This window comes from Athene noctua, chromosome 4, assembly GCF_965140245.1.
Source record: "Athene noctua chromosome 4, bAthNoc1.hap1.1, whole genome shotgun sequence".
Taxonomy (NCBI): domain Eukaryota; kingdom Metazoa; phylum Chordata; class Aves; order Strigiformes; family Strigidae; genus Athene; species Athene noctua.
The window spans coordinates 84,674,804-84,689,304 of record NC_134040.1 but is presented as its reverse complement, the minus strand read 5'-3'; the positions used below and the strand labels follow the sequence as shown (position 1 = coordinate 84,689,304).

Sequence of the window (14,501 nt, the reverse complement as noted above, 5' to 3'; positions counted from 1 at the left end):
AGCATCTACTTTCTGGTGAATTGGAAATAAGGTGAGTGAATGTCTGATGCAAGGAAAACAAGGTGAGATCTTTTGAGTTTTAATTTGGCTGGACCATAATCACTTGAGTTTATTTGTTGTATCTACTGTCTACTAAGATAAATTCATTAAAGACACTTTGTGTCTTGATTTCTTAGTTAGGCAAATTATTAAAGATATTAGTGAAATAAATGCAGGTGTTCTGTCAGTAAATGGGTATCGTTATTACCCCTGCATATTGTAAACATGATATCAAACCCACTATCCACTTCTCTCTAGACTGTGCACATTGCAAAATTACCCCAAGTCTGTGTAGAGTCTAATTAAAAATGAAGAGACATAAATTCCATTAATGACTGACAAGAACATCCGTATGAATAAAAATGCAGGTTGCCACTGAAATCTGATCTCTCTCCCAAGATCTCGATGTTCCCAGGTGCTTCTCAGATTTCACACCAACACAGAGAGTTAAAGAAAAAATAAAAAGCCGCCTTAGTCTTACCTTGACCAGCTCCATCACCAGAAAGAGTTCTGTTGGGGTGTCCATCTCCTCTATAAGCATAATGATATTTGGATGCTTCACTTGACGCAGAATAGACACTTCATTTTCAATCAGGTGCTCCTGTTCAGAAAAGAGCAGGGAAGTTTATCTGAAGAGACATGCAACTGCCAATTCGCTTTTCCTTTGACCACCTTGATCAGCGAGCGCCCTCTTTGCTCTTTAATTTATACAGTAGAGGCTTCTTGTCGGATGCTGGATTTTAACTTGTATTTTAGCCCAACTGCACTTCATCCTTGACCGAATTTAATTTAACATACCATACTTCACACACATAACCAATGGGGTATCTCTGAAAAAAGACCCCAGAACAGGACAGCACTTCAGGAAGTGCAGGATTTATTTTTATGTGGGTGTTATGAGGTGAAATTAAGTTCAGAACCCCCCCGTCCCCAAGCTGAATCACTGTAACCTGCCACCCCAACGTCTTAATCCTCTCCAGCCTTCACCTCTCATTTAGTGCAGGTTACTCAAGGACAGATTACCTAAAAACTATTTTCAAGGATTTTATTTTCTTTGAAGTAGTGGATTACACACAGGAAAAATATTATAACTGTTTTGGCTGTGGATTTCTGTTCATTTTATATGTACGCTCAGATTTACAGCCTGCACAATATGTATTAGCTCGGTTGTTGTGGCTCTAACAGTTTAACAGCACACAGATTGGGTTTAATTTCCCCATCCCTGTATTTCTGAGGAAGTAAGGGGTTTCAAGAACAATGTTTTGTTTTCTAGAACATCTTAGCACTTGGTTAACACTGGAGAAAGAAAGAAGGAAAATTACATGCCCCTCTTCATGTGAAGAATGAGTTGCATTTTTCCTTTATAAATATTGGAATACAGATATTTAGGTTCAGTGCAAAATAAGTAAAAATGCTTGCAAAAAACACCCGTTTCCTTACACTCTGGCAAATAACAAATCGTGTCACTGGACTTGGAGCTTTTTCATTTGATGCACTGATGAGTAGCATGCACTTCATGCATTTGTGAGCAGAGCACTAGAGGCAGAGGTGATCCACCGTGTGCAGGCAGTGACTGAAGACCTCACGCTACTTCACCTTCTATTTCCAGGGTTATTTACGGATGCATTGTGGTTTTGCCAAAGCTTTATGTGGCTACGTAACTCAGAAACCACGTGTCACGTGTGCACCTCATTTCGTGAGAGTATGGTGCGGCATATCTGGGTTAAACAGTCACACCTTTGAAATTCAGTTTGAAAGAGCATCAATTGTCATTCTGAACAAACATATGTCTGCTCCAAGCAAAGTGCTCTGGAGGAAAAAAAACAAACATGAAGCAATTTTGTTAAACACAAGGCTGAATCTCACCAACAGACAAAAGTGAACAGCCACAGCATACTAAGCCTTATGGATGGAAGCCTGTAAATTCAAAACTAGCATTAAGAGTCCAAAAAACCCTAGAATCTTATTACAGCTTTTTCTACCTAAAGAACAGAGAACACATTAAATTTATGACATACATTAATTACGACTAAGGCACAATAGCTTTACCCGTGCTTGCTTTGTTTCACTTGACTGTTAATTGCTTTAAGTAAAGCTCAGGCATAAGTAATGTTTCTTTAAAATAATAATAATATTTTTTGAAAAAGGCTCCAAAAATATTGCTGAGCTACTATTCCAATACCTGTCCTCAAAATGCTGACTAATATCTAGTTATTTTCAACCACCCCATTGTTTTTGCTATATTTTATCATGTAAACAACAACAAAAAAAAAAATCAGTGAACTTGTTACAACGTTCTCCCGAATAGTGCAATACAGATTTCACTCTATGTTAATATGATTTATTTAAAGATAAATTATTGTATAATTAACATTTACGCCGCTTGCAGAAAATACATTAGTCAACTGGATTCAAGTTTTGGAGAGCAGTGAGCAACATACAGGTCATGCATATTTGGGCCAGATGGGGTGTTTTTATGTTAGGATGTGAAACGGAGTGAGGACAGAGTAAGCTGTAGCAAAATTTAATTATTTTCTGTGTTGGAATTCTTCCTGGACAGTTCTGCCACTGTCCTAACAGGCATAAACATCTTCCTAACAGCACTCCTCTGCTGGTACATACACATCCATCTGCGTGGAGCTATACAGACACGGGTCCTTCCAAAACAGACAAGTATGCATCCACGGAGCTGGGTTTTTGGATTTGTTTTAAAGCAGTGAGAATGATAAATTAAAAATATGTCTAAACCCTGCTGCATTAAATGGATTGTCTATCTCTAGACCGTTCCGATTTATGATACCTAAGCAGCTGACTCAAGTAATAAAAAATATCTAAAGTTGCAAGTTTTCTGTCGTAGTGAAACACTCTGGGTCACCCTTCTCACAGCCGAAGAAACTGAAGAAACATCTTACAATTTAAAATCTGCATAGATAAAGCATTTCTGTTTGAGGTCCTCTCCTTAAATCGACTCATCACAGCAGGTAATGTGTTAGTGGACTGTAACACACAGCTCCTTACCACACAAAGAATGTCATACAGACTTGCTGCACCTTCCTACAAGGTCACATTCAGCATCTGGAGCTCCGAATTACACTGGAGAGCAGTTGCTTTATGTATAAAAAGGGTACCTTTGAATTAAAATCCTGGCTCGGTGGCAGACTTACCTCCAGAATCATTCCAGTGCAGTCATTTACACAAAATAATAAGGTGTCTGCATCAGAAGGTCCATCTTTTCAGCCATCCTTGAGAGAACGGCGTATTTCCTACTCTCAAAGAGATTTTAATCCAGAATTTGATTGCTAATTCATACTGTGCCCTCGGTGTTCTTTTAGCTAACACTAAACTACAATCCACTGGATTCATAAGTTCCTCGAGAGCACTTTGTTTTCTGCAAAGCAGTGAAAATAGAAGTATTTTAGTTGCTGCTGCCTATTCCAGCATTAGTCTATGTTCTTGGCTGTAGGTTGAGTTTTTTTCCTTCCTTTATGAAAATCTCTGTGCTTGGGAGGAAGGGGAAGAAGAGGTCTGACAAGCTCAGATGTTTGCTTCAATTACATAACGTGCTGTTCCGCTGCAGAGACAATTGTGCATTTTGGCTTTTTTTAAGCTTGAATTTAAAAGGAAGTTTAAGGAACTCTTTTGTTAAGAGATCTTTGTTACACAGGATGGTGAAACTACATATACGGAAAGAAATGTTTGGGAAGATTTCTTTCCAAATCCATGTTCTGCATACAAAAGGAGCATGTACAGCCATGAAAAGATAAAAATAAGAGGCAGAGAGTAGTGGGAATTATGTAAATACACATATAGCTGCAAATTTCTTCTCTCGTATTTTACATATCAACATCTTTCTAATATAATTTGGATGCATATTAGCATTTTCTTTGTTAGTCTAATAAAATAGACAACAATTTGGTTTTTATTATCCAGTAGACTAACGCTCCCTACTTTTATTACTTGCTTCTTGGATACATTATCATCCTGTTAAACAGATATTCTGAAAATAGTCAGAAAACCCAAACACACCCACCATTTATGACTAATGAGCAGCTGCTAGCGCTGTTCCTGCTATTTTTCTTTACATGCAAATTGTTGTACGGTACCTTTCCACAGCATTTAGCCTTGTCTATGATCTTCAGTGCAAACTCCTTTCCTGTGGAGCTAGCAAGAAAAACACGAGAACCATTCATTAGAAAGTGGTCAAACTGTGGCCTTATTTGTAAGAATATACATTATTGTAACAGAATGCCTTGTCCCACGGAGGCTGCTGACAGAAAATTTACAGAATGGACTTGATTTTCGTTTTTGTTTCCTCAGCAGCATTTGTGCCTGCTGTTTCCCTGACTACCACAATCCAGCTCACTTTGTGTATTAATGCTAGGCTCCAGCTGCAATTCATTCTTCTGTGACCTGGCACAACTCCCTGTCACTTCTTTAATGCAACCTGCAAAATCTGCCTCGAGCCTTCCACTGAGCTTTGTTCAACTGGTAGGCTTTAACGATAAAATCATGCACATTTATTTGCGAGCAGAGGAAAGACTGATTCCCTAAATAGAAGAATTGCAAGAGGATTCAGCAGAGCTAAAGACCCACAGTTCATTAAAGACTAGTATAAAACCCCATACAATTTATTAGATGCTAATTTTGACCATTTCTGTTTAATTCTTTCTTTATTTTTAGAATTATTTTTATACTTTTATACTTATTTTTGTAAGTATTCTATGGAATTCTACAGCCCTATGACAGTCAAGACAGTGGTTATATACCGAGTAAAAAGGATTACTGTTTTCAGTAAATGCTCTCACAGAAAGGAGTTCTTGTTTGCCTTTCATCCCTCTGAGCAATAAAAATCTCTATTTCTCCAGAAGGGGAGAAAACGAGAGAAAAAAGCACCACAAACAAATGAATTACCTTTTTTATATATATATTTATATATATATATATTTATTTTAACAAAGAAGACATTACTACCTACATTAATGACAAATTAAAAATGACAAGAAAATGCCCTAAGACCCTGTCGCTACTCTTTGGTGTTGTGTCAGTACCTACAGACCGCAGCGTGCATCAGAACACCACTAGCACGTGCGGTAAAAAACACTTGGAGGCAGTTAGAAAAGCGTTGGGCAGGTTACTAAAATTCCAGGTTAATTTTCACGACGCTCTTGACATTCGATACAACTAGTCAAAATTAGTCCCTTACAAACCAAGGAACTGAATTCAAGTCTGACATTCGATTTATCCATTATTGAAAAAATGCAGTGGAGAGTCTCTCCTCTGAAAGAGCAGCTGTATCTGAGAGGTTGTCATAGTTACGACCTGATGTGGTCTTTAGATAGAAGTGCTATCTAAATGGTATCTATGAAGTAGCATGCTCTTCTATTATGGACCTGATGTAAAATCTACTGTGAGTACTGTGTGTCATTCACAGTCACAATTCACGCATTATACTAATTAAGTGCATTATCTCAAAGCCTCCAAACCGATGGGCAAAACCCACTTAGTAAACCTTCAGCACTTACGCTGCGTAGAAAGACGAGTTAACGTTCACAAAGCCAATTCATCAACCAACTTCAAATCCCTCTTGCAAATGCCCTTTACTACAGCACCTAAATAAAACCCAACCCTTGGATATCATCCACATGATTTGTGTGCTAGTACCACTGCCTATCATACACTAGTACTGTCTGACAGGTTTCTGGTAATCTTCTGTCTAGCTGTCAGTGGCCATCTGTTGACTTGTATCTCTCTATATACAGACATATAGGCACCCTCTGCAAAAGAAACCATCTTATTCTTTTTGTAGAACAGCTGGTATAATTGGATTCTGGCTCCACAGCTAAGGCTTTAAGCACTACACCATCAGAAATTAAATATAATAATTAATAGGACTTAAAAGACAAGCATTTATAGTTGGCATTCCCTCTCTTATTATTAGCAACTATTGTGTATTTATTTTATATAAAATTCATTTAACAATGCTTCGCTAAATATAAAGATTGGATCACATACAAAAGTAGATTAAGTTTAATCTTGCTTTTTAAAAAATAAAAATAAAATCTGGAGGGTTGTTTTTCTAGTCCAGTCCCCTCATTCCAAAAAGAACAAGGAAGGTTTAGACTGGCTCTGAGGAAGGATTTCTGTGCAGAAGGGGCTGTTGGGCGTTGGAATGGGCTGCCCAGGGCAGGGGGGAGTCCCCGGGATCCCTGGAGGGGTTGAAGAGTCGGGCTGAGCCAGCGCTGAGGGATCTGGGGGAGTTGGGAACGGTCAGGGGGAGGGTCATGGTTGGGCTGGAGGAACTTCAAGGGCTGTTCCAACCCAGATGGTTCTGGGACTCTGTGACAGTTTGAAACGCAAGTGACTTAGCAGCCCGTGCCCCATTTTCAGTGGAACTTAAATGATTTCCAAGACGCACAGTCAATATTCCTGAAAATAATAAATTATTCCATCTTATGTTTTTAACCTGCTACCTTTCATGAATGCCGTTCACTCTACAGATAACAGAGTTTCAGGGTGCATGGGAAAACACTGTGAAGCATCATTTATTGGGTGCCTGTGCCAAAACTTAGGGTTTGTAAACCACGGCAGAGCCTTCAAGAGGCAAGTTGTGCCAGGGCCTGACAGGTTTCCCCCCCTGTCCTGGTGGGGGAAACGCATCTTTGGGTGTAAGCTGGCAGGGTTGATCAAGAGACCTTTGAACTAGAATCCAACGGGATCGCAGCAGGCAGGGCAGGGGTTGGCATGGCATGGCCCGAGGGTGGCCAGCGCTCGCGGGAACATTGACACTGCTCCTGGGAGCACAGAGGGCTCGGCAGCCACTCTGAAATCCTTGTACACGCAGTATGAGAAACAAACAGGATGAACTGGAAGCGTTGGTCAGCTCCCAGAGCCAGGGTATTAGTGAGACTCGGTGGGAGGAGCCGCACGGTTGGAGTGCTGGGATGGAGGGCTAGGGGCTGTTCGGGAGGGACAGGCCGGGCGGGCGAGGCGGAGGCGTCGCGCTACACGTAAGGGAGAGGTTCGATTGTACAGCCCCTACAGTTAGGGATGATGTGGCTGAGAGCCTCTGGGTGAGGATTAGGGGGATGGAAAACAAAGGAGATGTTGTAGTGGGTGCCTGCTATCAATCACCAAGCACTGATGCTGGATTCTACAGACAATTAGGAGAAATTTCTGGATCCGTAACCCTTGTCCTTATGGGATAATTCAACTGGGAATATCACACTGCTGTGACGAGCAGGTCTTGGAAATTCTTTAAGTTTGTAGGAGATCACTTCTTGTCACAGGTACTGAGTGAGCCAACTAGGAAAGATGCCCTCCTAGATTTGCTATGTGTGAACAGAGGAGGACTAATGGGGGATGCGTTGGTAGGTGTCTGTCTTGGCCACAGTGATCATAAAATGGCTGAACTTAAAATTTTTGGTATAATGAGAACAAAGGACAGCAGAGTTGCTATGCTGGACTTCAGGAAAGCAAACTTTAAGCTGTTCAGGGAGCTATTTAGCAGAGTACCCTAGGAATCTGCTTTAGAGGGCTTAGGAGTCCATGATGGCTGGTCAGTCTTCAAGAACCAGCCTTTAGAAGCACAGGAGCAGGCAATCCCACTGTGTCGTAAGTCAAGCGAGCGGGGCACAAGAACAGCTTGGCTCAACAGGGAACTCCTCGTGGAGCTCAAGAAGAAAAAGAAATTGTATGATCTCTGGAAGCAATGTCAGGTTTTGCAGGAAGATTACAGAGCTGTGGTTTGCATATGCAGGGAGAGGACATGAAAAGCCAAAGCTTAATTAGAGCTGAAACTGTCCAGTGTTGTTTCATAAATAGGGTATTTTTAAGTATGTTAATAGCAAGAGGAGGTCTAAAGAAAACAGTGGACAGATACTTGTTGAAGATGGTCATCTGACTAATAGGGATGAAGAAAAAGCTGAGGCATTCAATGTGATTTTTGCCTCAGTCTTTACTAATACTGCTAGACCTTGGGCTGCCCGGTCCCCCTAGTCACAGGACTACGAGCGCAGGAACGCTGACTTTCCGTTTGTGGATGCTGAAATTGTAAGGGACCAGCTGTATCAGCTGAGTGTTCCGAAGTCCCTGGGGCCTGATGAGGTTCACCCCAGAGTACTGAAGGAGCTAGTGGATGCTATAGCAGCTAGTGGATGTTATGATTGTTACTCCAGAGGTCTTGGGAGGTTCCTGCTGACTGGAAGAATGTTACTCCAGTTTACAAAAAGGGTGTGAGGGAAGACCCAGGGAACTACTGAACTATTAGTCTGACCTCAGTTCCTGGACAAATTATGGAGAAGGTTATACTGAGTACTACTGAAAGGCATTTAAAGAATAATGCAATAATCAGGCACAGTCAGCATGGGTTCACAAAGGGAAAGTCCTGTTTAACTAATTTGATACCTTTCCATGATGAAGGAAAGGTGGTGTATGTAGTTTTTCTGGCTTTCAGTAAGGCTTTTGATACTGTCCCTCACAGCATCCATCTGGACCAGCTTTCTAATTGTGGGATGAGCAGGTTCCTGGTGCACTGAGTGAAGAACTGGCTGAAAGGCAGAGCTCAAAGGGTGGTAGTGAACAGGGCTCCATCTGGCTGGTGACCCGTCACCAGTGGCATTCCTCAGGGTTCAGTTCCAGGGCCAGTCCTGCTCCGTGCACTTATCAACGCTGCGGATGCAGGAGCTGAATGCACCATTAGCGAGTTTGCTGATGACACCAAACGGAGTGCTGTTGACTCTCTAGAGGGACAAGAAGCCTTGCAGAGCGTTCTAGATTGATTGGAGCACTGGGCTACGATTCATGGGATGAAAATTAGCAAGTCAAAATGCCAGATTCTGCACTTAGAATGGAGTAATGCCAGGCACAAGTATAATCTGGGGGAGGAGTGGCTGGAGAGCAGCCCTGCAGAAAGGGATGTGGGGGTTCTGGTCACAGCAGGGTGTGCCCCAGCAGCCAGGATGGCAAACCACCTCCTGGGGGGCATCAAGCACAGCAGAACCAGCCGGGCAAAAGAGGGGATTATCCCCCTGCATTCAGTGCTGGTGCGGCCCCACGTTGAGTGCTGTGTGCAGTTCTGGGCCCCACCATTTAAGAAGGATGTGAAGGTACCTGAATATGCCTAGAGGAGGTCAACAAAGCTGGTGAAAGGGCTGGAAGGAATGTCCTGTGAGGAGCAGCTGAGGACTTTGGTCTTGTCTAGTTTGGAGAGAAGGAGGCTGAGGGGTGACCTCATGGCTCTCTACAGCTTCCTGAGGAGAGGACGTGGAGAGGGAGGTGCTGAGCTCTTCACCCTGGTATCCAGGTATAGGATGCTGGGAATGGTTCAAAGCTGCATCAGGGGAGGTTTAGACTGGACATTAGGAAGCGTTTCTTTACCAAGAGGGTGGTCAGACACTGGGACAGGCTTCCTAGAGAGGTGGTTGATGCCTCAAGCCTGTCAGTGTCCAAGAGGCATTTGGATAATGCCCTTAATAACATGCTTTAACTTTTGGTCAGCCCTGAAGTGGTCAGGCAGTTGGACTAGATGATTGCTGTAGGTCCCTTCCAACTGAAATAGTAGTTTCTCTTCTATTCTACTCAGTTTTTCTTGCAAAATGAAATGGACAGTGGCAACTCAGCAGGCTATACTGCCTCCTCACAGTTTTTGTAACAGGCCTGCAGTGTTCAAAGCAGCAGGGACATGATTATACACTGACGTGGTAATGCTTGCCAGGAACCAGAGTCTGTTGGTAGAAACCGTTCAAAAAGAACAAAAATCAAGATCTTGGAGTCTACATGGTAACACTGATGAGAAGTGCTGTCTTAAACCTGCACATGCAACAGGAACTTTTTTTCTGAGCAGGAATTGTAGCATATTCAGCTCAGATTTAGCCATATAAGCACCGTACTTGGCTAGTATCTCTAGGACAGGCCACCTCAGTCTTTATTGCTTACTTTATAAACCTTGCATGCTTGCACATCACTTTCTCAAACAAGTATTAAAAATAACCATTGTCATTTGCTGCTATAAACCAGAAGGGCGTATTAGACATTGTATTACATGCCACGTGCCAGTATTATTCTCAGTAATGGACAGAAATAATCCAGATACAGTACGAAGAAACAATTCTCTTGAGAAAAAGCAATAATGGCTGCAGAAAGTTATGGACTGTAAGACCCATTCACCTACATTTCTGCACAAGAGGCCCCAGTTTCAGCCTCAGTACCTAACCCTTTTGGCCCATCTGGATGCCTCAGCAAAAGTATCAAAACATCTATGATCTGCTAAGACTGGAATGAGATGCTTCCATTCACAATTATCTTTATTTTCATTTAAGTAAAACCAGCAGATGAGGATCAAATAATAGAATCTGTTTCTGTGACTTTTATGGTTTTTATAGACATTTGCTGAGTTTGCCCAGTATTTGTGTACAAGTTGGAGATTCCTCATAATATTTAAAAAGCTAGTAGAACTCTCAGACTGATGAAGAGAGCAGAAGGTGGTTCTAAAAAATACACTGAGAAAGTGACAGTCAAATCATCTGTTACGTTTGCACTAGAAGCAAAGTGTGACACAAAACTTGCAGAGGAAGAGCAGTAACACAGCACAGGTCTGTAAAGGTACCTCGACTACCCCACGGGAAATCAGGCACAGGAATATTTCAGTCTGGAATATTGAAGGGTTCATTTGAAAAGTTTCCAGCTACTCACCACACTACCTCAGAAGAAGCAAGCACAAGGGAGTCCGTAGCACAGGCTAATAGCCACCAGCTGCACGCCCTGAAGAATGCCTTGCTCACAGCATACCCAAAGCTGTGAGAAATCATTTAAGCAGCAGGCAGGAGGGGTACTACGGCAGCAGAACTGCTGAGGCAGGAGGGAGGGGGTCTCTCAAAGACGGTTTAGATGCCACATACAGTCTCCTGCCATCCACAACGGGCTGTTGTGTGAGGGCATTTCTTAAAGATCTGTGGGGTTTCCTTAAGACCCTCCATTACATAAAGGTGATATATCCTTTATTTTTTGAATAAAAAGTCATGTTCCTCCGCTGTTCTCATATCCCTTTGCTGGAATAATACACAGCTCTGTGTGTTTTGCTATGCCTAGTTCTGAAGTGTAGGCAGATCTTTGCAACTGCTCTTTGCTTTCATCTCATCACATTTGCTATGAAATTATGCTAAGGCACAGGACTTTATCCACTAAAATAAACAGCAGTACTGAACAGTTTCCTTGCTCACCGTTCTATGCACTCCTTTACAACAGCAAAATTGCCATCACCGATCACCTTCCCCACTTTATACTTCTCCAGAATGGTAGGTGACCCTGAGCACTTGTTTCCATTCACACCTGCAAAAAAAGCAAGGTCAATAATGCAAGCTGAAGAGAAGTGTCAGCAGGATGGAATATATCCCCAAGGGGTTCCACAGATACAGCGCAGTCACAAATGAAAAACAAAACTTAAGCTGTTTTCTTCACAGCTCATTCCCTTGTTTTTATCTCAAGCATAAGAAAGAACAAGATAAGACTCAGAGTTGTTTGACCTTTCAGCACACAAATCAAATATTAGTATGTTTTTGTGTGGACATATTCTAAAAGTAACGAATGCAGTTAGGAGTCCTTAGTCTAAATATTTTTTGAACTCAAAATACTTTTTTTGAACTGTCTTTTTGCATTCTGAAAGCAAAAGTGCAGTAAGATTCATTTACGACGCATGTAAAAGAATCAAAAATTTTACCGGCTGAATCCCTTGAAATTAGGGATTTGAAGGGATTAGCTGCTGCTGAAACATTCAATTGTAAATAAGCTTGATAGCTGCTTATTTCTGTGATTCTAAATTTAAAAATGGACTCTAAAAGGAAATTTAAAAATAATAATAAAAAAATCTCATTGCTTTAAAGAGATAAGGAATGGAAGATTAAGTTTAGCTACGGTCAGTTGATGGGCTAGTGGTTCTACCTGACGCACAATGTGCTGTTTTGATGGAGGGCTCCACTTTCAATCTAGCCACAAACACTCTTTTGGTGATACTCTGCAGGTCATGTTCAAAACCACTCAAATTTCTAACAGTGACTATTGAAGAGCAGGGTCCACTAATACCCTACGACTTGACAAAAAAAAAAAAAGTACTAATTTTATTTCCTAGCTTTACTGCCTTGATGTAGAAAACGCAGTAATAATTTTTTCAAGATAAGGCTGTCAGAACAAAGAATGATTTGGAGTCATCGGAAACCATCTGAAAGTGCAAAACCAACCGTCACCTACAACAAAATTTTTGCAAGTATTATTAGCAATTATTGGTGTCCTACCTTCAGGACTCTGGCAACGGAGTGATTCAGGTACACCATTCACATTGGACGAAGACCCACCATGTGGAGGGATCTGTGGAAGCACAGAAGAACTTATTATTTCTGATGGTAAAGTAATCACAAGAAGGAGCCAGACAAAAATACAGCCAAGTTAAAAAAACACTGCCCTAAAAACAGCTATACGGAGTCAGTTTACTTTTCTACTCCCATCTTATTTTTATTCTTGCTTTCTCATGGTTCATCATCATCACACATCGTTGTCACTTGCACCAATTTTTCAGCCCTGATATAGATAAATACTTGAACAGGTTTCAGTAAACAGCAAAGAAAATTCCCTCCAGCTGCACCAAGCCCCATCTAAGTGTTATAGAGCCCTTGTGTGTGTGTGGAGGCAATGTTCCCTCCTCACTCTACCCAACGAGGTGATTCCCAGACACTCTGCGTGACAGAGAGCCCTCTCCGGACAGCTACTCGTGGCCAGGGCAGCAAGCATGTGTCTGAGGTTTCCCAAACTGAATTCTGTCAGGTTAGCACTGAAGCATACTAGCAAGGTAAGGCACAAATCCTTGCGTGGCCCTACTAGTTTTCATTGACAGAGAATTTTGGCACAGGTGGCCGGGTACATCTACAATAGTCAGATTTCCTTGGTAATCTAGCAATATATATTTTAGGTTATTGCAGATGTGAAGATTTCAAATCAGATGTCTGATATACGCCCTGATGTAGATCCAGTTTTAGTAACTGATACGGCCTAAAAAACCAAAAATCTAAATTATTTTGAAGGAAGAAGAGAACTACTGCTGCACTAATAACTTAACTGATTCTCCATCTGAATCTTCATAATTCTATTCAAAGTCATCCTGTCCTACTGTCCAGGGACATACACAACAATCAATTTTTATTTTATAAAGGGGTGGAGGCACAGGAATGAATGCCATGGATGTTCCATGCACGCTGTTTTATATAAGCTCTCCCATTACAGTTAAGTATAGGGATGCTCTATGAAACAAAAACATATTTTAGGTCATTCCCCCTCCTCTATGTAACATTTCTTGCTGTTCTGTGAAGTTCCACATCTTGTTTTCTTCATGGGCTATTATAGTAGTTCTCCCACTCACCACATAAAGGATTAAAATGCTTCTCTGCCTTAAGCTCAGTGTCTGTTGAAATGGCTTTGCATGACACCAGGAATGCAAATGCAGCATTTTCCGTTTTAGCTGACATTGTCTGGTTACACTGCTGAATATTTTAAATCATTAACACTATTGTCAATGAAAGAACTGAACTGACAGATAGGGATATTGTCTAAAGGCTCATGAAATGCTAATGAATGCTTAAGTTTCTGGTGGCAGCTGAGCTGCCAAATCAGCTAAAGGTAGAGTAACGAGAAGTTGTACAACTTGATTTTGCAGAGCCTCTAAAACAATGATGTTTACTAGCATTTGGCACAGAAGTAGCATCAAACAGCAACCAGTCAGCTACTGCTCTGCTCCCTGCTAATAACTTAAAACCAGGCAATGGCAGTGCTGCTGCCTGCCTGAGTCACCCGTTTATTTAACAAGGATCAGGAACAAGGACTTTTGGGTTAAATGACATCTGTGCAAAATCCGAGTCAGTATCCTAACCAACCAGTCATGTTTTCTTCAAGCACGAAGCAGAGATAACGTAACAGAACACTGCAAAGTATTAGTCACCAGCCAAAAATATTAGAAATCTATTTTGGGTTGTCAGTGAGCGACAAGACATGGGAATATCTAGCCCACATTTCCAACTTCCTTCATCCTTGTAATCCAGTCAGAGCATGACTGGGCACGTTCCTTCTTACCACACCATCTACAAGAAGGAAGCAAATAGCAACAGGAAAAAGCTCTAAACGGAATAGGAAAAGGAAAAAAATCTAATGCTGCTGCTGTGGCTAAGGTGCTAGATCAGACTCTGAAATGGCAGGTTTAACCTTGGCTCTGACACTAATTCGCCTCATGGCTCTAGACACGAGGCTGAATTCACTCTACAACAGAGACTGTGGGTAATTTGGGTGCTGTAGGCCTGTGTCTCAGTTCCTCAGCAGCAAAATCAGTCTAGTCTTTCCCTAGTGTGCCAGAGCACAGTAGAAATAAACTCTTAAGATGTCTGTGAGGTGCCTGACGAGCCAGAAAAGATGGGGAGGAGGTAGGAATT

The 14,501-nt window shown here is 41.6% G+C and overlaps 1 protein-coding gene across 5 annotated transcripts in view; it reads right to left on the bottom strand.

Moving 5' to 3' along the window:
* The window catches only part of DCLK2 (doublecortin like kinase 2), a 90,003-nt gene that overhangs the window by 16,466 nt on the left and 59,036 nt on the right, over window positions 1-14,501 (bottom strand). For all 5 annotated transcript variants that reach the window (XR_012633620.1, XR_012633621.1, XM_074905918.1 and 2 more), the window contains 4 exons: window positions 12,324-12,396; window positions 11,256-11,364; window positions 4,143-4,200; window positions 521-640 (listed from right to left, as the gene is read on the bottom strand). Coding sequence is in view for 3 of the 5 variants with exons in the window: in XM_074905918.1 (XP_074762019.1) it covers window positions 521-640; window positions 4,143-4,200; window positions 11,256-11,364; window positions 12,324-12,396 (360 nt within the window). In the remaining 2 variants the exon portion in view is untranslated. The remainder of the gene's footprint in view (window positions 1-520; window positions 641-4,142; window positions 4,201-11,255; window positions 11,365-12,323; window positions 12,397-14,501) is intronic.